The 22,198-nt window shown below is 36.9% G+C and overlaps 1 protein-coding gene across 1 annotated transcript in view; it reads left to right on the plus strand.

The window, feature by feature from the left end:
• The first annotated feature begins 5,970 nt into the window (after positions 1–5,970).
• Positions 5,971–22,198, plus strand: part of COL6A1 (collagen type VI alpha 1 chain) — a 51,384-nt gene continuing 35,156 nt past the window's right edge. Inside the window, exons 1-13 of the mRNA XM_083363001.1 lie at positions 5,971–6,221; positions 7,597–7,729; positions 9,650–9,850; positions 14,146–14,305; positions 15,977–16,087; positions 16,304–16,324; positions 17,547–17,567; positions 17,664–17,708; positions 18,821–18,874; positions 19,748–19,796; positions 19,894–19,916; positions 21,844–21,870; positions 21,964–22,008. Of these exons, the coding sequence (XP_083219127.1) occupies positions 6,113–6,221; positions 7,597–7,729; positions 9,650–9,850; positions 14,146–14,305; positions 15,977–16,087; positions 16,304–16,324; positions 17,547–17,567; positions 17,664–17,708; positions 18,821–18,874; positions 19,748–19,796; positions 19,894–19,916; positions 21,844–21,870; positions 21,964–22,008 (999 nt within the window). The 5' untranslated portion in view covers positions 5,971–6,112. The remainder of the gene's footprint in view (positions 6,222–7,596; positions 7,730–9,649; positions 9,851–14,145; positions 14,306–15,976; positions 16,088–16,303; positions 16,325–17,546; positions 17,568–17,663; positions 17,709–18,820; positions 18,875–19,747; positions 19,797–19,893; positions 19,917–21,843; positions 21,871–21,963; positions 22,009–22,198) is intronic.

Genomic DNA, 22,198 nt, shown 5'->3' on the forward strand with positions numbered 1-22,198 from the left:
ACACTAGCTGTGTTACAGTTGTGCTGCAACATGATGGAGGAGGAGGAGGAGGAGGATCCTTCATTTGGTCACCAAGACCTCACCTGAGCTGGAATTTTGAAATACTATGGAAGCGTTTCTAGGGATTTTGCTTAGCCCATGGATACAATCCTGAGAAAACATGGGCTTTGACCATTTCTTGTGTGTTCAGCACCATATATGAAGGAATCACCTTAACAGGGCCAGAACAAAGCAAAATCCACTACTTGACTTGGCAACTGTACTCTTAAATGCAGCCTCATTTTTTTACAGCCCTAGTCTACTGCCAAGTCATGTTTAGCTTCTGCTCAACCGTACTATACTTTGTATATGCATTTTGTCTAAGCTGTACAGTATTGTATACTTCTGCATCTATTATTTTTTCTGAGTGAGATACTTTACATTTGTCTTAAGTACATTTAATTTTGTCCTGGACTTAGGACGGTTAATGGCTCCTAATTGGGATAGCAATATATTATCTCTTATAAAAGAACAAACAGTAGGAGTCTTTGTAAACATAGCTGGGGGGGGGAAACAAATGAGCAAGAACAATTGTATTCAAGTCCTGTTTCTGCTCTTCCATTTGGCAAGTGGAGAACCAACATGGGCTCATGGTATTGGACTAGATGGGTCTTCCAATTTGATCCATCAAGGTCTTATTTTTAAAAAATGTTCTTAGAATTGATTATGCTGCTAACATCTATTCTGAATTGTACTAGAGGTGGTTTAAACACCAACTTCAGAGCCACTGTAAAGTGATAATGATGGGAACCTCCACTCCCTGTCTTGCCTTTGTTTCCAGCTAATTTACTGCTTCTTTCTCCAAACTAAGTGGCCATATCATTTTAAATAAAATTAGATGTTCGTACATAGGTTTGGCTGTATTCTAATAATATTTTTGCCCCCTTAAGGATAATTAAGAAAACTTTCAGATAATCTTTCTTTCCTGATTTGCCTTTTCTTTTCACACATAATTCTCATTTTGCTGAGATTCACTATATTTTCTTATTCTAGGGTATTTTGTAATATGAAAATATTTTAATTATTGCCATTGCAGAACACAAATCAAGTCTCTTCTTCAAATAACGGGATGATTAGGCTGGCTCATCAGATAACTTTTGAGCATAAAGATTTTGGATCAAAGGGAGGATTTCTGCTCTAAAGGAATCGTGTGTTCTGCAGAAAATATACAGAGCTCTGTAGATAAATGGTATTTGAAGTGATTCATTTTTCATATGTTAAAGTTGTGGAGAACATTGTCCTGAAGCAGCTGAGTGTGCTTAAGCAACCGGCTGCAGAACCAAGATCTGCAGCCAAGAGCGCTCTGTGGCTCTTTCTGAGAAAACTCTTTCCTTCTGAAGACAGCCGGGATCAAGCCCAGCTGTGATTCCTTCAGGGGAAAAAAATATGTGTCCTTGATGTCTACCAGATGTAAAAAAAACAAAACCTCCCAAATATGGGCAAAAATCATGCCATTATCACTAGGACATAATGCTTAAAAGAAAGTTTCTTAGAGAGGTTTTTTTTTTACAAAAAAGCTGGAAAGGCCTAAAATGTTAAGCCTCTCCGTGCTGTTTAAATGTTACGTTTCATGTTTAAAAGTTCATGCTCCAAAGAACTAAGGAGCTGTTGTAAAATAATAAGTTGGCTTCATGCATAGCTTGAGTAGCAGAATTATAGCTTAGGAGGGTCTTTTTTTTCTGCTGTAATTATCCAGATAACTACCATGAGAATAAGGGTTGAGGGCAGGAGAGACTCAGAGGGATGAAACTGAATTCAACAAGGTTCTTGCCACTTGATCCAGTGCTATATATTGTACTTCTCCAAAGATCTTTGCACAGTATAAGAAAAAAGTTACATTTCTTGGATTTCTTGCTCCCCCTAATGGAAGAGGAGTGTGTCCTTGGCTGTCAGAGAACTTGGCATAAATTGTATTGGCTTTGAATGAGTGTTCTGTAAATTTTATGTTTTATGTTCTAGTGTTAACTAATATACACCCCTGAGTTTTCATGTATCTTTGCTGAGAAGGGCCAAGTCTAGATCCAGCTTCCTGCCTAAGTTAAGCTAAAATACTTTTTTTTTTACTTTTGTGGGACACTTTTACAAAGAGGCAAATGAAGCAAATCTCAGTTTAGTTTCCCATCCATGTTCAAAGTATAATTTATAATTTCAAAACAAGTTATATTTGGGCAACCAAAAGCATTCCTTATTCAAAGTTCTTAGCATATTCTAATTTCCCTTTTCATACCAAAATATAATATTCTGATTACCAATCCTAACTATCTAATTATAATAATACTTCTATCTCTAACAATCTATTCTTAACCATATTCATAAATCTAATTAGTAATATAGCATCCCCTCTAATAGGTCAAAGTTTCTGTTTCCTTCAATCTTACTCTAGCTTTCTTCCTTTGCTAACTTTCCAAGTCAATGCATTTGGATCATCAAATAATTCTTCCTCTATTTTTGTATGCATTAATTGAAACAAGAAAAACAATTTGGTTAAAGTATTTTTGGAAGAACTAGCCTATTGATATTCATTAAACTGTCTCTCTCCTTTTCCAATTCCCCACAGTTCTGTTAATGGCTTTATCTTCCATTCCATCAGCTCTCCTTTCTTGTCATCCAGTTATGTTCTGAAACCTTGGTTTGTAAAATGTCTTATCCATGTCCAATATTATCATTGCGTCTTCTAAGTTTTCATTTATCTGAATCTGTTCATAGGTTTCTTCCTTTAGATCAGGGGTGTCAAACTCAATTTCATTGAGGGCCACATCAGCATTGTGGTTGCCCTCAGGGGGCCGGGTGGGTGTGGCCAGGGTGGGCGTGGCCTACTGGGTGGGCATGGCTAGAGTGTGTATGGCCTACTGGGTGGGCATGGCCAGCTCTACATCGTTCGCATCAAGGGTGCCTATGGGGGCCTGGGCAGGAGTGGGACAGATCTGAGGGTCTCTGGCAGGAGGAGGGTCTCTGGGCCAGGGCCAAGGCAGTGGGGGCCGTTCCCTCACTGTTTCCAGGATGGCTTCACGGGCCGCATGAAACCACTTCGCAGGCCGGATCTGGCCCCCGGGCCTTGTGTTTGACATGTCTGCTTTAGATCGCCAACATTTGTGTCAGCATTCTCTAGTTTTCCTTCTATTTTCTGGGTTGCTGGTTCCTTCTCTGTAGTTGTTTTCTGAATTTGTAGATTTAAATTATAAATTGTTCTTTTATCTCCTTTGTATTAGTTTTAACCTGATCACAAGCTAAAGCAATTGTTTTTTGTATTAATTTCAACATGGAGAGAATTTCTTTCTGTGGTTCATCAGTATTTTCTTGGTGATATGGCAAACTAAGGCTACTGGGAACAGATGTTAAAGATGGTGTTTTACTATTTAAAGCTAACTATGAAACATCCATTTTATTTTATTTTTTTGTAAGTAGCCTTTATAAAGTTATCCAACCAACTAGCCATTTCTAAACCTCCCCTAAGCAGATATAAGTAGAATTCTAATTTTTCTCTCCAGTAAGAAATATATCCTTTCTGTCCAGGGAGAAAAAAGAACCACTGAAGGTTGTTTAACTATCAAGATTTATAATCCAAAGTGTTCCATATATTTCTTCTAGAAGAAAATAAATCCACAATACAGTTCTGAAAGTCAGTATTTGTATTAAAAATTCAGACAGGCCAAGTTTAGAATAATATTATCACTTCTGTCACACAGATAAGCAGCTCCCAAGCCTGTCACTTTTTTCTCAGCTGCAATTCTCAATAATAAAAGCTTTCAAGGCCAGCCAAAGTCTTATCTAGTTCTGGGCTTCGAGCCAGGTTTCTTTTAGGCATAAATAAGTTGTAGTGCCATAATTCACCACTAGATATCATCAACGCTGTTTTTCAGTTTTTAGATCCAAAACGTGTGTGAATGTATGTATGTATGTATGTATGTATGTGTATGTATGTATGTATATTTTCAAGAAGAGGTCTTAAAATCATAAAGAGAAGATCAGGTCTCACCCAGTTTCATCCACGCTGTAAAATTGCTTGGTAGTGCTTGTTGTCTTCCGTTGTCAGCAGCTTTGGAGTGGCTATACGAATGTGGCCGGTCTTTCCCCCACTGGTTTGGAGGGGTTCCTCAGATCATACAGAAGGGCTGCCGCCGCCCCCCCAATCAACGAGAGTCCCCTCCTTGCTGCCTCTACGGGGCGACTTTCAAACCTTTCTTGTGTCCCCCAACAGGGCAAAACCAAACACGAAAGATGGAGCCCCATCGTCTTGCATCTCTATCGCCGCGACATCAAAACTGCAAGCCACACCAGACTTTTTTCTATCACAACTATTTTAGTATCTAATTAACATTTGCTTCATTAAAACAATGAGAATAAAACTTGATGATTTGGGATTTGCAGGGGCAGAAGGGAAAGCAGAGATTGATAAACCTGGAAAGTGAGAAAATAACCACTGTCTAAAATTGTCTAAAACACAATATTAAACTGTGTTTCCTGAAACTCCTGGATTCTACAAGCTACATTCAGGGATTCCAGAGACAAAATCTGTTTATATTGTACTACTGCAATATTAATTGTAACATTCAGTTCTAATAAAATATATTATGTGAAACATTTATTAATAAATTCCGCATTTATTTTTCACATTGAGAAGAGTTCCTTGGGTATCCAAAGTCTGAAGACTATTGTTGTAAAACATTGTTTCTCAACCTCAGCAACTTTAAGGGGTATGGACTTCAACTACCAGAATTCCTCAGCCAGTGCTCACGGCATACAACTGTCACCAAAGAATTAATAGCTAGATTAGGACAACCACAGCTATGAATATTTAAGTGCAAGTGGAATTTTTCTAAGACATAGATAACGTCTTCATTTTTCAGTCTCTCTACTCTACTGCCATTAGATCCTGATGCATACAAACTTAGTTCGTACCACGTATCTACAAAAAAATCAAAATAAAGCTGTCTGCTGAAAACAAAAGTTTTCTTTTCTAACCTTATGCTCTGTAGTTCTTCCATAATTATAGGAAACAAGGCCCCACAATGTCAGCATACCTTGCAGACAAATCTGTTTGTATCTTACTTTGTTACTAAATTAGACCTACCACATCTGGCTTGCAAAACTCTAGAGGCCTAGTTAGTAGATGGCAGGAAAAAAGGACTTTCCCCATCATTGCTATTTAATCTTCTCTTCTTTAAAACAAGCAAAAGGGTAAATTCATATGCAATGTGAAACTATAGAATCATCAATTTGATTTTGCTTAACATGGCATCTGAATCCAGCCACTGTAGTTTGTAAATCTTGATGCTGCTTTAATATGTTCTGTGAATTCAGCCACCATGGCTTATATAATAAACTGTGAAAGTCCAATATATAAACTCAGTAAACATCTATCAAATACTGGTCTGTAAGTCATTACAGAATGTTGTACAGCTAGTCTGCAAATGGAGGGAGAGCTACGTTTGTTTCTGAGTAGCCACTATTCAAATTTAATAGTTTGTTATTACACAAGTTTGCAATTGTTCGAGTCTTTCGTCTTCGACATTCTTCTGATGCTACACTACCTACATTTTAGCTTTCCATTACATCTATGCAAACATCCTGCATGTTGGAAAACACACCATTACAGAGTTCACATTCCTAGAGTGGGCTGTGATCTAAAAACTTAGTGAAACTATGGATACCCAGACATATGTCTCCGTGCTAATATAGAAAGGCAGATAAGAAATAATTTTGCAATTAAAGTCAAAGATGCTTCAGTGCAAATTCAGAGCCTCTAGAAACATGCCGCTCTACTTGAGGAAGGTAGAAGAACAACTATATTAAAAAGAGCCATTTCCAAGGAGGGGCTGAAAGTTCAGCTCCAGCAGAGGCCGTCCGTCCCCTCCCCTCTGGAAGGGTTACTCTGGCTCCTTCGACGTCCAGGGCCGACGCTGCCGCCTCCTCCCTTTCAGTTCTCTTGCCTTCCTACGCTTTCCGAAACTCAGGGACAGGATAGAAACTTCACAAAAATTACCAACTAAAAGAAACCGGGTTTGAACTTTCTCTCGTTGCGCTTCTTTTGCATTTTCAGATCTCCCCGAATGCTAACTCCGCTCCGTGCAAGATGAAGTTAGCCTGCATCTTCCTTATTTTCCTATTTCAAGACTGTTTTCTAATAAAGAGAGTTCTCGCTCAGGGATCAGAAATATCCAACAGAGTAATAGCCTTCCAAGGTAAGAATATGTTTCTATGGTTCTGGTTTCTCCAATTATGTGTCTGCTTTAATGGTCTGAAAAGATGAAGCTGTTAATCGTAACCGTATCGTAATCGTAACCTTTGCTGTACTCTTTCAGTACAGATTTTTGATCGTGATGTTTTGTTTAAACTTTTACTTATATACGATTTTTACAAACAGAAGATTAGGTGCAGGGTAGCAACATCCCACCATGGTAAATAAAGAATATCCGTGGGGCAGTGTTTGGAGAGAGGTAGAGAACTTTCTGTGCCCTACTCACTGTAATGTAAAGGCGAGCCGTATGTAAATATGCGTTTGGTGGGCATTCCGAAATATGTGCAATATGCGTGCCTTGCTAGATTTTGAATTCAATGATCAATTGAACAGCCACGACAAGTAATTTTAATGATACTTTATCCTGAAAAAATAGGCAGAACTGATAAGCAAAATAAAGAACATTATTTTATAGAACAAAAAACATCTCTTTGAAAAAGCCTTGAAAAACAATGCAAAAAGTGACCGGTTTTGAATTATGGATAGTAAAGTAAAAAAGGGGAGGGAGAGAAAATGTTTCCATTCTTGTTGTAAATTAAAATGTCCCAAATATAAAGTCAAAGGAGTAGAGAAGAAATAAATAAGAATATTTTTCTGTAAGTATATTTTTAAAAAGCACATTTAACATAGTCAATGTGTAATGTATCATATTTGAGTAACTACTGCAAACTTTCAGAAATCAACTTTTCCAGTATACAACTGGAATGTGTCGTTTTTTTACCTGCTGATTCTGAAGGTTGTGAATTTTGTGAAAAGATTGTAATAGGCCACCCATGTTATTTTGCCCTGCTGAGAGGGCAGTCAGCTGATACAGCCCCTATTCTCCATTGGTAGGTGTCTACCCATATTAACGTCCCCATCATTCTAGTGATCCTGTCAATTATGTTTGATGCTGGAGGTGAAATTACATTCACTTAAATTATATAAATTCCTTCAAGTGGGTTTTCTTTCCGTGTTTCCAAAGCTCCTTGTGTTATTGCCTCCATACCTAGATGCATTCTCTTGCAAATATATACATAGATTATGTAGTGATTACTCTACTACTAGTTTTCTAAGGGTGGAGTGAGGCTAAGAGACCCTGGTTTGTCTAGGCCAACAAGTGACTTCAAAGCAAAAACAAGCCTATTCATTGATGAGGTTGCATTGATGAGTAAGCCCCAGGGAACAAAGGAGGTCTTAAGTTTTGAATAAATCTACAGCATTCTGTGACTACAGCTTCCTTCCATGTATCCTGATACATTGCAAACTTTCTAATGAATCTTTTAATGTAAACATGTTAACATTTTATTTCTAAATTGCCCATTTCTTAATTTTAACAGATTGCCCGGTGGATTTGTTTTTTGTCCTGGATACCTCTGAGAGCGTTTCCTTAAGAGTAAAGCCTTTTGGTAAAGCCAACGTTGACAAGATCAAAGCATTCACTAATCAATTCATAGATAAATTAAATGACAGGTACTTATTGTATACTCAAGATTTCTTGAATGTGGAAGTCATTGTAAAAAGCATTATTATACTGATTTTGAAAGCTCTTTCTCTTGGCCACCCTGCCCTTTCTCTCTCCTTCTGTCTCACACCTCCAACATGCACACACGTGCACAGACATGCACATAGGAAGAAGAGAGAGTGATTTCTAGAGAGGCCATCTTGGAAATGAAAATGGGCCTACAATGTCTGGACAGTCGGAGACTGCAGAAGCCTGCACAGAACTACGGAAAAGCATTTGGATGGATGTTAATATTTTTGAATTATTGTAAAAGCATCTGACATTTTCCTAAGAATTAGGATAAGCAGTATTTTTACATTCATTCTTATACTCTAATTAGCAAATAATGGTGATAATGCTCTAAAATGTTCCTTCAAAAAGTTCCCTAGTCATTAATGTCCATTTCTTTTACAGTTTCTGTGTTTCCACAGATTCATTAAAACACGCACCCAAGGAAACATTTTTTTAATATATTCCTAGGGCCATTTTTTTTACTGTTGTAGTTCCTTTCTGAATTGGAAGTTGTGTTGAAAAATGTTCAAGGGAGCTGAATTTTAAAGTCAGGAGGGAGCAATAGAAACAATTTTTAAAAGGCAATTGTAGTAGAAATTCCAAATCCGTATATTTTAAAATAGTATATTTTATTCTGTTTTGGATTTGGCCAGATCCTGACCCCATAACCCTAATTAGGTTATTACTTATTTTTTCACTATATAGGCCAACATAGTATTAAAATGCAACAAAACCAGCTCATAATAAAAAAATATTACTGTGTTATGAGAAGAAGTAGTCTCCCTCCAAACTGCATTTGGACCTTCCAGAGGTTTATGGACAATTTTTATGCATTGTTGGGCTGAATAAAGGCAGTCTACAAAGCATTGCTCCTGTGTTTTTATGTTTATTTTTTGAGTGGGAAGGAAAGGAAAGAGCTGAACAACTAAAAGAGGCAGACCATTTCCGGGGAGTACCCCGATGGAGCAACCAGGGCCAAAGGTGGTGGTAGGTACCAATCAGATATCTGTATTCTTCTCTGGGGGCCAGAGAAGAGACAGCACAGGTTAGGGGACCATTTTCAGATGAAGAAGATCTGAATTATCCTTTCCATTGGTGTGAAGAAGACCTCTGAATAGGATCAAGCAAATGAATCACTCTACTACCATCACTCTGGTTCTGTGCTGCAAAAGCTGCAGAAGTTAAGCGAAGTCTTATTTTTCCTCTCAGGAAGCAGAAGTCACAAAATAGCAATCTGAATGCCACTGCAGGACATCAACCACAATGATTGGTGCTGCTAGCATTTGATGGAGCCTGTACTGGAGTCCTGAAGTAACTCTTGACCAATCTCAAAAGATGCATCCTGTACGGGCTCAGCTGCAGTGGACAGAATCATGTATGGAATAGTCAGGTGACTTGCCTTACAGTGATAGAAAAAAATGGCTATTGTCTGGTTTCATCATTGCTCATGCTGAAGATGAGGTGCATGTTCCCTGGGAATATTGCATCATTGCTGAAGTTCTGCCTCATTGTGGAGCCTCAAAAGCTAAGAAAAATTTATTCACTTGCAGAATGATTGCTGGAAGCCATTTCACTATAAAACTGAAAATATAGGCTGCTATAGGATAATCAACAGATTCCAGCCTTACACAACATCATCTGATTTGAACTGAGGAGGTGCCTCCTGGGCTGTATAAATGCATTCTTTCCTGTGGAATGAACTTATATAGTTCTATAACTTTACATCCATATTCATCCATGTTTACTGTCCTGATTCATCCCACTTTCTCATTTTTCTCAGATTCCTGTTTACCAGGAATCTATTAAAACAAATAATATTTTGCTATAACTGAGGCAAAAAAACATGTGCATTCAACCTCTCCCTCTTTTTTTTACAGATACTATCGGTGTGACCGAAATCTAGTGTGGAATGCAGGCGCCTTACATTACAGTGATGAGGTGGAACTGATCAAGAAACTTACCCGGATGCCCAGTGGGCGAGCAGACTTGAAGAACCGTGTGTCCGCAGTAGAGTCTATTGGGAAAGGCACCTATACTGACTGTGCCATTAAGGCAGGGCTTGAGGAACTACTCATTGGGTAAGTGGGAGCCATAGTTTCTCATTGCACAAATAGAGAGAATGAAAAATGTGTGTGGAGGTTCGCACACCTTTAGAAGACAGAGAGACCTTAGTGAGTGCTACCATCATTCTAACCCTAGAGGCCCAGCAACTATAGTAAACAAGAGACTTAAGAGAGAATTCCAACTACAGTATATTCATGCAAAAATAAACAAATAAAATAACCCATAGTGTTTGAATATCTGTGGGTGCTCCATCACAAGAGGTTTTTAAAAAGGGATTGGACAGCCATTTGTCCAGAATTACATAGAGTCTCCTGCTTGGGCAGAAGGTTGGACTAGGTTGGACTCCAAAGTTCCTTCCAACTCTTATTCTGTTATTCTGTTCTTTGTGAAAAAGCTTGGGATACTTTACATAGCATTTGTTTTATAAAACTTTAATTTTTATCAATACCAGTTTTCACTTCCATCCCCTTCACTCTTAACACATTATAGATATGTACACTTCCTTTGGAAATGTCAAAATCATTTGATCCTAGATGATCCTAAGAGGATATCCACTAAAGGATCATTGGGATGAAGCCTGGGGCAAGCCAAACCTATAATGAGATTAGCTCCTTGGGACTGAGAGGGGGCAAGATGGGAGACTAACAAATTAAATAAATATTTTTTTAAAATGCAGAAGAGGCAGTTGTTTTGCACATTTCCACAAACCTTTTGCAGGAGCTGAAACTAAGTATTTCAGTATTTACATTGAAATGTTTACAATAATATGCCATGTTTCAAGGTGAGCAGCAGGGCGTCTCTGCATCCATAAATCTCATCTGTAGCAAAATGAGAATAATTTTTCATTGTTAAGATGTAAGCGTACAGCCATCAATAACATGCATATTTTCCATTAAATTTATATTCTCCTTCCCAGCAGAATGATGCTTTTATATGGAAGACCCAGGCAGTCTTTCATGAAAGAAGCAGTTCTTATGTGAGCTTTTGTATGTGAGTCAATGAGTGAAATGGAGTTTTTCTCTGTTAAAAGAGGAAACATTCATGTCCAAGGTGAAATGTTCAGTTGGAATGTGTTCCATCTCTGCATGTATCTGTTTATCTGTTCACAAATTAAATATTTGTCCTTGGTCTAATATTACTTATCTTAATGATTTGGCTTTCTTTTATTTCGGGAAGAGGAGTCTGTTTTTGTTTTCTATTTAAACTACAACAGAATTGTGCATAATTTAACAAAAAGTTATCATTTTCTGAAAGTTGTAGAAATATCAGGAATGCATAAAATCGTTACAGATACACATACAATCCTCTGTGTGTGTGTGTGTGTGTGTGTGTGTATGTAAATTTTTTGGATTGCTAACAAAGAATTAAAGGGAGACTGAAATGACCATTTCAAACTTATTTGTTCTCATCAGTCAGCCATACCCTTCTGAGATTCGAACCTGGGCCGATTGCACATTAGGCAATTGTTCTAACCTTTAGGCCACTGGCTCTTTCTCTCTTTGTTAGCTGAGAAGCAAGGGAGATATGTGTTAAGTGTTTGTTAAGTATTTAGAATACCTTGCTAGGCCCCAAACACGGGACAAATTTTATTTCCTGTTTCAGCCTAACCCAAGGCCATCCACAGGCAGTAGTCACAGCAGTGACAGCTCATATTTGTGTATGATTACAAATAGGGTGGGGTTGGGATTAGGATTTTTTTAAAAATAAAATTCTTAAAATTTAGCAAACAGCATGTTGTCTGGGTACATGTATTTAAAAAGAAACAATGAGTAGTAATTAATTATCATAAACAATATGTTAATCGCTCAATAGTCTTACTAGTATATATTCAATGTTACATATAACATTCCTTTCAATCTAACTTGTTTTTATAGCCATTGATAAAAATTATCCCATGTTCTAAAATATACTGAGTCTTCTTTCTCTTTTATCTTTAAAGTCAATCTATCCATTTCTGCTCACTCTAAAATGTTCTTAATTAATTCTTCATCAGTTGGTAAATTTTCATTTTTCCAATGTTGGGCAAATACAATTCTTGGTGCAGTTAGTACATGTAAACTTAAATATATACAGCAGGGGTGTCAAACTGCCGGCCTGCGGGCCAGATGCATCATGTGGAAGCCGCACCCACCCCATTGCCGGCAATGGCAAAACCGTCCTGATACGTTGTGCGATGTCACGTGACATCGCAAGTTTGACGTGTGATATACAGTCTTTGTCATAATTTGCTGTTATTCCTAACAAAAATAATTCTGGGTTAAAGTCTGTTTTTTAGTCATTTTCTCCAAACATAAATGTATTTTTGACCAAAATCTTTTAGCTTTAGGGCATGTCCACCAGATATGGTAATAAGTACCTGGTTTTTGTTTGCATTTCCAACACTTGTTTGAAGTATTTTTAAACATTTTTGCTAATCTCACTGGTGTTAAATGCCATCTATAAAACATTTTATATAAGTTTTCTTTATATGCCACTGCTTTAGTTAATTTAGCATTTCTTTCCCATAACTTTTGCCAGTTTTCTAATTCTGTATTATGTCCAATGTTCTTTGCCCATGTTATCATTGTTTCTTTTACTTGTTCTTCCTCCAACTTTAAGCTTAACAGATATTTATAGAGTTTCTTGATCAGTTTTTCATCTGTTTTTAAGAGTATCTGGTCAAATTCTTTGTTTTTTATAAAATCCCATTGTTTTAACATTTTTTTTATATCTCTCTTGGATTTGCAAATATGGCCACCATGATAGATCAATACCTTGTTCTTGTAAGTCTTGTCTGTCTTTCAATTTCCCTTCATTGTCCAACATATTCTTTATAGGTCACAACTTTGTCATAATTAATTAAATTTGGGTAAGCAAATGCTTCCGTTATTGAAATCCATCTAGGTATCTTGATATAAATTTTCACTTTTATTTTTTCCATTCTAAAAGAAGTGCATTTCTTATAAAGTGGTTTTGAAAGTACCTATGAATTTTATTCTCATACCACAGAAAGGCATGCCAACCAATTTGTAGGTCATACCCCTCTAGGTATAATAGTATTTTATCTCTAAGCATCATCCATTCTTTAAGCCATGTTAATATATTTGTTTGGTAGTATAACATCCAGTCCGGCATTTGCTTTCGCTTCTTGTAGCATTTTCAGTCTGATTCTAGCTTTTTTCCTTGCCAGATAAATTTCAATATTGTTGTATTTAGTTCATCAAAAAAGGCTTTTCCCAGTCTTACAGTTATCATTTAGAATAGAAAGAGTATTTTTGATAAGATAATCATTTTCACTGTTGCTATTCTCCCAACATTGAAAGTTGTAAGTTTTTCTACTTTTCCAAGTCCAATTTTATTTGTTTTAGCAATCTTACATAATCTTCTTTTATTGTTGCACATCTTGCTGTTAAATAAATTCCCAAATATGTAACTTTTTTAACTATTTGAAGATTTGGGGGTTTTTTTGCTAGTTTTTTTTTGTTTTTCTGTTAGATTTTTTATTAGCACTTTAGTCTAACAAAAATATAAATTGAAAAATATAAATTACAAGCATATGCAGATGACTTGGTTTTTATATTGGAAGAACCGGTTGAAACAAGCAGGAAATCCTCAGATACTTAAAATATCTTTGGAAAGAAATGATTATCATTAGGTGACTTTATGCAACTAGACATATCTGTAATAGTACTACAAAATAGTGGTAACAGATTACAATGAAATGAAGAACTATATCAATACTAAGTATATGCATGTACTTTTGCAACTGAGTACTAGTATATCTTTCCTCATGCTGCAAAATCAGATTAAGATAGCATTCAGGTAGACTTAAATATGAACTCTACTATGTCTTTCAAATTTACTTAAAATGTTTCATTGAGACTTCCACCTCTGTAATGAGTGCCACATGGCTTTTGAAGGATTTATTCTTCAGGGTAAACAAAGTTATAGCACAGTAAGGATCCACTTCAGTCCATGGATTTGAATCTTGTCTTTCCCAGGTAGTCCTTTTTTTTGTCTCCGATCCCCAACTACCTGTACTAGTTTTCTGATTTATAAGGTAGAAGCCCTTTTAGCCTTAAGATTTTACTGATATATCGCAGATATTATCATTAACATGGTTATTGTTGTTGTATTTTTATCCCACTTTTGCCTTCTCTATCTCTCTGACTCTATGTTTCTGTGTCTGTCTTTGTCTCTCAACTCAGGAGAGCATAATAAACTAGCAGAAAAGACAAAACTCCAGAGCAACCATTTAGGATTGTGATGTGTTGAGAGTGCACACATTTAATATGGTTTGTTCTTCATTGGCTGGTTTTAATTTTTTCAGCGGATCTCATCATAGGGAAAATAAGTATCTTATTGTGGTGACAGATGGACATCCCTTAGAAGGTTACAAAGAGCCCTGTGGGGGACTAGAAGATGCTGTCAATGAAGCAAAGCACCAGGGGATCAAAGTGTTTGCTGTTGCTGTATCTCCAGACCATCTGGTATGAAAAGTATGAAAACACATGGACGATATTAGAGCAATCACTGTCAATAAATAGATATCAGTCCAGGGTCAGCACTTGCTTTGGATATATGCTTGTTCCTATGATTTTGCATACTGTGGCCAACCACAGAGGTGGCACCCTTTGCTCTAAAGTAGGTGTATCAAACTGCTGGCCAGCAGGCCGGATGCGTCACACCAAAACCACGCCCACCCCATTGCTGGCAATGGGAAAAAAGTCATGATACAACACGTCACATGACGTCACAAGTTTGACACCCGTGCTCTAAACCTTGAATAAAATAATCAGAGATGCTGCCTTCTGTGCAGTATTTCCTAAAAATATATTGGTTCTAATTTAAGCTGGGTGAAAAAAATAACTCAAATTTGCTGATTTTAAAGGTGCAATATGTCATATGCCTAATTATGCCAGGTTAGATAAGATACACATGCTAAAATGAATAAAACCTTGTGTAATCTTTAAAAAGAGTCATTGGCAATTCTTATTGAATGGCTGCTCAGATATTTCAGTGAGTAGCAAAGCTTCACAAGAAAATAGTTGATAGTTATGGGCCAATCAGTAAGAAAACTTTTCCATGCATTCTTTCAACTGATATATGTGCTGTCAATGCTGCTAACATCAGATGTTCTTGCTTGACAACAGATGGAAATGTAACCATCTTTTCTCTTTCTCTTTTAGAGTTAGTTGGTGCTGGGAGGGGGGATGTGGATGAGAGTCCAGTTAATCATAACAATAATAACTCAGCCGTGAGAATCCAAGGTTATTGCGCACATACTTAATAAAGATTTGCCAGGCTAGAGAGTTGGGGAGAAAGCCTGCGCTTCAATCTAATTGGAGAATGTGATTTATGACTGTTAATTGGAGGAGGGAATTGTGCTTTGCTACTTTGTGCCCAGGGGAGGGGAATTCAGTTTTTGGCTTTAACTAGAAACTCATATACTTTGGCCACCTAATGAGAAGGAAGGACTCACTGGAGAAGAGCCTAATGCTGGGAGAGATTGAGGGCAATAGAAGAAGGGGACGACAGAGAATGAGATGGCTGGATGGAGTCACTGAAGCAGTAGGCATGAGCTTAAATGGACTCCAGAAGATGATAGAGGACAGGAAGGCCTGGAGGAATGTTGTCCATGGGGTCGCGATGGGTCGGATATGACTTCACAACTAACAACAAAATGTAGTGCCGATACTTTGTTTCTCAAATAAAAGATTATTTAAGGTAATCAATGCCTGAAGGTTCTCTTGAAGAGTTTCATCTGTCGGAACCGTGATATGCTTCACTTGGCAGAAAGGGGCAGTAGGTACAGAGGTTTGCAGAAAACATGCAAAGGCATATGTGTGTGTGTGTAAAAAAATATTTTCAGGTATTACAATGAGTGCACATATGTTAGGATCTAAAGTCAGCTGCCCAAGTGCCTCTCCTTCCTTGCAGGAGGACGTCAGTACATTTCCTGGCATATTACTTAGGTAACTACTTAGATAACTATAGGTAACTATAATCAACCTACACAGATAAGTGGAATTATATTTGGATCTTCATGTGAAGATTGGAATACTAACAGTCTGTGCAGCAATTAGATCAAGCTCATTGCTAAATTTACAAGCTGACATTGGAGTGAAAACATAGTTGTGATTTGGTTTATTTTATCCTAGGAATCCAGATTAAATGTGATCGCTACAGACCATGACTATCGTCGCAATTTCACAGCAACTGTACCACAAAGCGATATTCCTAGAACAATTGACACCATCATTGAAATGATTGTGAGTCTTAGTGTTTCTTTTCTATTTACTAGATCTGCTTGAAAAGAAGAATACAGTAATAGAGACTCAAGTAAATGAGTTTTCTTCTATCTAATTTGCTTTTCTACAGCAATAATTTTAAATTTAGAGATATTTTCCTGTTGGATAAATGTATCATGCATTGGATATGCTGTCTTGATTATTTCTGCTTATTTTATTCCTTATTCTTTCTTTCAGAAAAATAATGTGGAGCATGTGGTAAGTAATTTCAGTGCCCTTTTGTTCATTCAAGAATCATTTTTATCTTGTAAATTTTCTAATTTCCTGTCACTATTTCTTGCCTAGTAAACCTTGAGCTAATCATGCCAATGTTAATCTAAATGTCAGGATTCTCTCCTATTGCCTACTATTTAGTTGAAGGAAACAGCAAAATGTTTTTGTCCCAAGGAATAGAAGGAAGAACCATATCTTGCACCAAATACAGCCCTCTGCTCAGATCACAAAGGAGGATTCAAAATTTTAGTTACCTATTCAAAACTTAGGACAGAATAAAATAATTTTGAAGGCTGATGTAAGCTCTGCAGAAATATAAATATTTAGAATTTAAATAGTTTTTTAAAACTTATTTTATAAAAACTGGAATTATGAGCAAGTCAGTATTTATATCCACCTATTTTTCAGGGGGAGGTGTTTTCTGAGTAAGTGTAGGCTGTAAGCATGAATGGTCTTGGGGCACAAGATTCAGGCCAGTTTTCTACTGGAAAACATTCCTTTGGCAGTTTGTCAACCTGATCCAGCTTCAACCTTTTGCAGCAGCAGACTGGTTCCAAAATGGAGGCTCCAGCATGCGCTCAGTAACTCAAAAGTATGCCATCCCGGAGCTGAAGCCAGGGGGCTGAATGATAGGCCTCTAGTTTGTATTTTGCTATAAAGTGTTTGATTTACATTGGCACTTGGCCCAGTCCAATGCATTCACTTTTGTCACAAGGGATCAAATGTTTTCATCCTAAGGCAGAGAATAATGGGAACATAGCTGAATCTCTTTCCTCTTTTCTGGAGATTTGCATATTGACAGATCCTACATCAACATAGATAATTTGTAAAGAGAAAAGTCTAGAGAAAATAGTAAAACAGTTTGATGTGACTATCATGCTGTTTTTTGTGTTTGTTCACTGAAATAAATCCACAAAACATTTTTCTTATAACTATTTATGTTAATGCATTTTGAGGCATATTCAAGCAACATAACTTTGTTGGTTTTTTGTTGATGACTGTTCAGATGGACAGGAACTAACCTAGAAGCTCCAACCAATTAATTGCATTATGTCATGTGGCACAGCCTCAGTTCCTGCTAGAACTTACCAGAATTGCGTGGGGAATTGCTTCCCAATTTTTATAGCTAGTTACAAAATGAAGGATAAAAGTATAAACAAGCATCTCTTGTTTAACTTTTAATGGTGTCCTTTTATTCTGTCAACAGTGCTGTTCCTATGAATGCCAGGTGAGTGTTATTATCCTGACAACCCAGCAGTATCTAAAATCTTGCCTTTTGCATTCCTGCACTTTAATCCTAATTTTTTGTTTGTTTGTTTCTTAGCCTCCTCGAGGACCTCCAGGGCACATTGGGGACCCAGGAGAAGAGGTTTGTGTTTTCCTGACCTTATCAGTTCTGTAAGGCTACATTTAGATTGACTGCCAGGTATCTGGTAAAATTTATTCTCACCTGGAAAGTGGTCATACAGTGCAAGTAGACAATTTATGGGAGCAAGAAGATCAGGCATTTGCAAGCTGCTCCCAGCCATCCTATCATGGTTTCATGTTAGCAGTAGTCTGAATCTTTGTTCTGCTGATGGTCAAGCCCACATCAAGAAATCTGATAATTGTTGCCATTCAGGATTTAATTTTGAATGTATGAACCAACCCGATATAATCTGGCTAATGTATAGTTAATCTGTCCAAGCTCTGCCTATTTGAGTCCTCAACTGAGGGGGCAGTCATGTGATCATATCATTGTCTGAGCTTGACCAATATGTTCATTCAAAATTTCATTTAAGAGTTGCCTTGTGGGCAGATGGCCTAGCATTTAAGAATAGGACCTTTGATTGAAGGGCTTACTTCTTTCACTTTGACTTATTTGGTTAGATTGCAACCTGAAAAGAAGAGAAGCCAGCCAGTTCTCCTTTCCCTGAAATGGCTAACTTGACATCTCCTACAGTGTGCACTTCTGTCAATAATAATCCTTTATTCCAAGCATTTTTCTGTCCATTCTCCTATTAACAGACAACTTGGCAGCTGTAGAGTACTCACTTTCATTCTTCTATGTCCATAGATACAGCCATGCAAACCTTTCCATTCCAGATTGAGGGAGTCCTTTCCTTAAAGGCTTCTTGGTTCCCATTACTACTTTCTTCTTGTTTATGTATCTGCTAACTCATATGTATAGAGCAGTCTTCTGGGGCGGGGGAAGTAGTACTTTCACATTTTGTAGAGTTTTGTTAGACTTTTGTAACTATTTACTGTTGTTGATTCGGAAACAATTGTGAAAAGTGAAAATATAGGTTAAAAATTAATGTTATGTGTATTGCAATATTTGGCATTTGCCCGACACTAAAGGGCAGCCTGAAAATTATCCTTTGGATAATGGCAAGAACATTCATAACACGACCCCTTTTCTTCAGTGCTTTTTAAAAACTAAACTTTACTCGAAATAAAAACTGGAAGTAGAACCTAATGCTTACTGATATTTTGTTTCAGGGAGAAAGAGGGAGACCTGGCTTGCCAGGAGAAAAAGGAGAAGCTGGAGATCACGTAAGTAGAAAATACATTTGACCTTGGATGGAAAATACTTGGTGAAGCTGAATCTTATGTAATACTGAATTATTCTGAGTAAATATGGAGTATTTTCTTTTAGTTTGAGGGATACATTCCTCCCAAGGGACATTTTCCATATATGAAGACTTGTGAGATAACATTAATCAGTTTTGCAGACACACCATCTATATGTCAGCATGTTCCTGAAATTGCAAATTGCCAATGAAGTTACAGGAGGGTGAGATCCAGCCTGTTTCCACCCACCCATTCTGTTGAGGCATCTCAGCATGTTTTCTGAGATCAGCATATTAGGTCCAGTTTTGGCAGAATTTAATGTACCACTATAATATAATAAAACTAGGGGACCTTTTTGTAATTTTCACAAAGAACTGAGATCTTGAACTGCACTCTTCTGTAGTCTTCAAAAAGACCCCTATGTCTGGAGAGATCACATCTGATAGGCACTAATGTATTTGTCGGTGAAGTGTTTTTCATAACATAGAAAGCTGTAAACTGAAATTCTGGAAGCCCTGAGGTAGTGTGAATTCAAAAGAGATTATTAACATATAAAATTGCATTATTAAAGAAACAAGATTGGATCCAGCCATGAGTCCGTTCTACTTATATGTCTTAATCCAACTCTGTATCAATCTGTTTAGATATACACATGAATGTGCTTTCTTGTGTGTGTTTTGGGAAAGCAAGGATGGATTTCAAATCAAAGGACATATTGTAAGAAATTGAGAAAATCCCAATTAAAGTAAAATTGTGGATGATTTTTTCCCCCTACAATCTTAAGTGAATTTCCGAAACAAGAACCGGATCTGACTGCAATGGGATTTATTGCTTTGACTGTTATTCTTTACCTAGGGAAAGCAAGGTGACCCAGGACCTATTGGCTACCAAGGGATGAAGGCAAGTATAATTTCACTTACTGCTTTCTTGATAATATTTTTTCTTCTAATTTTATTTATAATATATCTGACTTTTCCCCCACCCTTCTCATTTTTAGGGAGACAAGGGTAGCCGCGGGGACAAGGTGAGTTGTGTTGATTAACAGTGCTACAAAAGCAAATGAATCTGTGTTGAATTGGGGGGGGGGAGACTCCAAAATTCAGTGTTAGGGTATGCCATTTTTAGGGCCAGTCAAAATATCACAAGATTTATCCTTGATCTAGAGGTATGCTATAAACCAAATAGGGGATGGGGAAGAGAAGCTGGCTTGTGGTTGAAACTGCAAAGTCTGTATACTCTCAAGATCTTACCTCATTTCATATCATTTCAAACCACATAAATAAATCACAATTGAGTGGGTTCACATATGAAGCCAAAAACAAATCAACAGCATTCTGATTTAATATTTAGCATGTGAATCTGGTCTGTAACTGAAAGTATCTCAAAAATCATTTAGCGCCTCTTGCCCCGCCTCCTGCTGCTAACTCCTTTTACGGAATCTACTGTAGCACTCGTAATAGTTGCCTACGAGCCTGCCTGCTATGTAGCACTTCAGAAAAGTTCCCCTAATATTTAGTTAAAGCCTTTCTTCTTCCTGAGATCTCATTTCATTGGAGCAAATAAAATAAATGTGTCACATGATCAGTTTGAAATGCAAATATGTTAAAATTGCCCTCTAAATTGTCTGTTTTCCAGAAGGAGAAAAGGCCGTAAGAAATTTAAATTAATTTGGTTCTACTTGGAATTGTTTGGATTTGAGATTCCCACTAGAATTGTTGGGCAAAGAAACAAATATTGGATTCTATTTTGCACATTTATTTATTTATCAAATTTATAAGGCCATCCATGTCACAAACAAGTGATTCTGGGCACCATATGTTAAGCATAAACAAAATTAATATATTAAAAACAATATGTTAAAATAAAGTATATTTTAATATAAAAATTAATTTAAAACCATTATTATTGTTGTTAGTCTTCAATTCTATTCACAGTCTGGGACTGGTAAAAACTTAACAGTTCAAGTCCTAACCAAGGACCAAAGAGCTATTAAGGTAGCGTCTGAGTGTATAGGCAGTTTCCAGTATGGTGTTTTTTTTGCAAAGTCAGGATATTCAGGTTTAATAAGTCCAAAATTTCCATGCATCTAGGCAGCCCTTTGGGAATTGCTTCAAGGGCTCCTATTACAATTGGTACAACCATTGATTTCTTCCTCCGCAATTGCTCAACTTAAATTCGCAAATCATGATATTTTGTTATTTTTCTAGCTAATAATAATAATAATAATTCTTCAATTCACAGTTTGGAACTTGCAAAAACTTAATAGTTCAACTTGTTATGATTATTATTGTCAAGATTTAGTCTTCAATTCAATTCACAGTCCGGAACTGGTAAAAACCTAGCAGTTCAAGTTGTTGTTATTATTATTATTATTTATCCTAATAACATGGGGACGGTAATTCTGTGACCACTAGAAAGTTAGACAACCAGAGCAGGGACAGGGAATGGTCCAGATAAGATTTAGAATATTTTGCAAAATTGCATATATGCTTTTTTAAATGAAAAAGCTAGTTATGTTCAGTTAGAAAGTACATAGTTTGTTCTTAAGATATTGTATTAGGGCATGATGCAGCCACCGTATTTTGCTGATATAACATCAGTACCTAGTGATTATCTAGAACAGCGGCTCCCAACCTTTTCTATACCCCGCACCCCTAAAATGCTTCTGATATATTCTCAAACCCCTTACAAAAGTTCAAAATAACGGCAATGAATTATGCATATACACTATAATTTTGAAAAGCCAAGTTTTCACACCCCCTGGAATACTGTCTCGCACCCCAGGGTGAGCACCCCTGATTTGGAACCCCAGATCTAGAAGATCATAAACCTCTTAAATTCCATAGTAGGTTCTAAAAAGAGAACAAGAAATGTCCACTTCCCCTACCCTTTTCCATATAGCCCCAGTAATCACTTGTATGTCATTCTAAATCTTCTTCTTTCATCTACAGGGCTCAAGAGGTGCAAAAGGAGGCAAGGTGTGTCTTTAGGTTTTGTTTGGGGATGATACCAATATCTTTTTGAGAGTGAATTGAAATATGTATTATACACCTGACTTTTTTATGTTACAGGGAGAGAAGGGCAAACGTGGCATAGATGGCGATGATGGCAAGAAGGTATGGTTTATATCTGCATGCAGAAGGTAGTTTTTCTCCTTATGCCTTAAAAAATTGCATTAAAAGGGTTGCAATTAAATAAAGTATTGGCTTAAGGAAGTGAATAAATGCATATCAATATTCAGGTATTATGATGACCTAGAGTCCTAGACTAACTTGATATAGTAGAATGAGTAAGAATTCCCAAAGT

Source organism: Vipera ursinii (genome assembly GCF_947247035.1).
Source record: "Vipera ursinii genome assembly, chromosome: 1".
Taxonomy (NCBI): domain Eukaryota; kingdom Metazoa; phylum Chordata; class Lepidosauria; order Squamata; family Viperidae; genus Vipera; species Vipera ursinii.